A 2,366-nucleotide genomic window follows, 5' to 3' on the forward strand; every position below is an offset into this window, starting at 1 on the left:
AACTCGCCAAGGATGACACTATAGATTCCGTAAAAATGCTATATTCATGCCAAAGGTTCATATTTCGTAATTATTGTACGCCAATGCTATGTACTGTCTGTCCACGACAAGAATACTGCTAGACATTCGTCTATGTTTACGGCGGGCGCTATAGAAACAGGTTGCGGTAGGGATGATCCATTTTCAATGGGTGGAATCGGAAAGAAGTCTGGGGGGGGGGGTATTCTTTTTCTTGGCGTCAATGTGAAGCGATAACAGAAAATCTATTGCTCATTCGTCTTCTCGCTTTAATCGCAGTTGCACGTATCTTTATATTCGCTTAACTTATTTCTTTTATATTTTATTAATCTTTTCTTTGGTTAATATTAACTGCATTTTATTATTTAATTTTTTTTTTGTCTCGTAAATTTTGACATCCTTTAAAATGCCTTTTCGATTTAAGAAAGGAGAGACTTTAAAATCACAAGCACGTAAAATTGTGCATAATGTTGCAGAGTTCTGCTCCGAAGAAGCTGCAGCAAAATCTTTGAAGGTTCCTCTTCCACAAGCCATGAAAAGAGCTGCTCAGGCGACTGGAGTGTCGGAAGGCACTATTAGGAAAATTAAAAATGAAGTTTCGACACTGGACAAAACGGAAGTTTTGAGTACTCCTGGAAAGCACCGTAAAAGGCCTATTGACCGAAATTGTGAAATTGACGACTTCGACAAATGTGTTATTCGTCAAACAGTTCAAGATTTTTACGTCCAGCAAAAGAAAGTGCCTTCTTTAAGAAAATCACTTCCCGTATTGAGAGAGAAGTTGAATTTTCATTGGAATAAGGAATCATTGAGGAAAGTTTTGCATTCAATGAATTTTCGCTGGAAGAAATGCGCGAATAAAAGAAAATTTCTCATCGAAAGACCTGATATTGTGTTTTGGAGAAACAACTACTTGCGAAAAATGAGGCAGTACAGAAAAAGTAAATGCCAGATAGTTTTCATTGATGAAACGTGGGTCGACAGTAATCTAACATTTAGAAAATGCTGGCAAAGTGATACAATTTCAGGAGCCGAAATAAATGTAAATTCCAAAAATCGATTGATCATTGTGAATGCTGGCTCGTCCACGGGATTTATTCCTGGCGCTCAATTAATTTACAAAGCGTCAACTAAAACTGGTGATTATCATGGCCAAATGAATTATGAAAATTTTGAGAAATGGGTGTTGGAAAAACTCATTCCAAATTTGCGCCCAAAAAGTGTCGTGTGCATGGACAATGCTCCATATCATACAAAAGTTGCAAATCCGACATCTACCAAATACAGTACGAAGAAAGAAATGACCGATTGGCTGATTAATAACGGAATAGAATGCGATATGAAAATGAGGAAAGCGGAACTGTATTCGCTAATTGATAGGAATCGCCCTAAAGAAATCATATATAAAATTGACAGCAGAATAAAAGAAAATGGGCATTATGTCTTGCGACTCCCCCCCTACCATTGCGACTTAAATGCGATTGAATACGTTTGGTCTTCAGTCAAAAGACTCATCAAAGAGAGAAATATAACAGGAGACTTAAGTTTAGAAAACTTACAGAATCTGTTGTGCGATGCTTTGGGCGGAGTGTCTTCCAAGGAATGGGAGGCTCATTGCCGTCATGTGGAAAAACTTGAAAATTCTTATTGGGAAAAAGATGGAATTTTAGAGGAAGTAGTAGACGAACTGGTAGTTCAAATTGGAAGTACTGAATCGGATTCCGATTCAGAAGAAACGGAATCATGTGACAGTGATTCAGAATTTTTTTAAGAAACTACACAACTGTCACTCGATCTCTGCTAGTTTTGTCATTTTAAAATAATATAGTTTTGCATTCTTTTAATCATAATTAATATATTTTATAAATAAAAAGTGAGTTTTAAAATTGCTTTTTTATTTCTTTTCGATTATTCAATTATAGATTATAGCAGAATGGAATTGTATTTAGTCTAATACATTTTGTTTCTGATACATTGTTATTATTTTCTATTTTTTTCATTAATGTGTTCTTGATTTCTACCATTCATGTTTGTGTTAATAATCAAAAGTTTCAGTTTAACATAGTTTTGATTGTCCTTATTTTTTAAGGTCTGTTTTATTTATTTATTTTGCAGATTTTACTAAATTTAAAGCATGAAATTTAGTTAGTTAATTGCTGATTAATTAATTTTTATAATTGTTATGATAATACTTTAAATTGTAGAAAGTGAAACTAAGAAAGAAACAATAGATTCTGATATTTATCAGGAAATAATAGAATATTTTAGCATGAAGTTACTATGGGCTAAATTAAGATAAAACCTTGGAAATTAATTAAATTGAAATTAGAGTTTAAAATATCATTATA

General features: G+C 33.4%; 1 protein-coding gene across 1 annotated transcript; it reads left to right on the forward strand.

The window, feature by feature from the left end:
• Positions 1-550: 550 nt before the first annotated feature.
• LOC129956557 (uncharacterized) lies at positions 551-1,789 on the forward strand. The gene has a single exon (XM_056068486.1). The coding sequence runs from the start codon at positions 551-553 to the stop codon at positions 1,787-1,789; it is 1,239 nt and encodes a 412-aa protein (XP_055924461.1).
• Positions 1,790-2,366: the final 577 nt, after the last annotated feature.

Source organism: Argiope bruennichi, chromosome 11, assembly GCF_947563725.1.
Source record: "Argiope bruennichi chromosome 11, qqArgBrue1.1, whole genome shotgun sequence".
Classification (NCBI taxonomy): domain Eukaryota; kingdom Metazoa; phylum Arthropoda; class Arachnida; order Araneae; family Araneidae; genus Argiope; species Argiope bruennichi.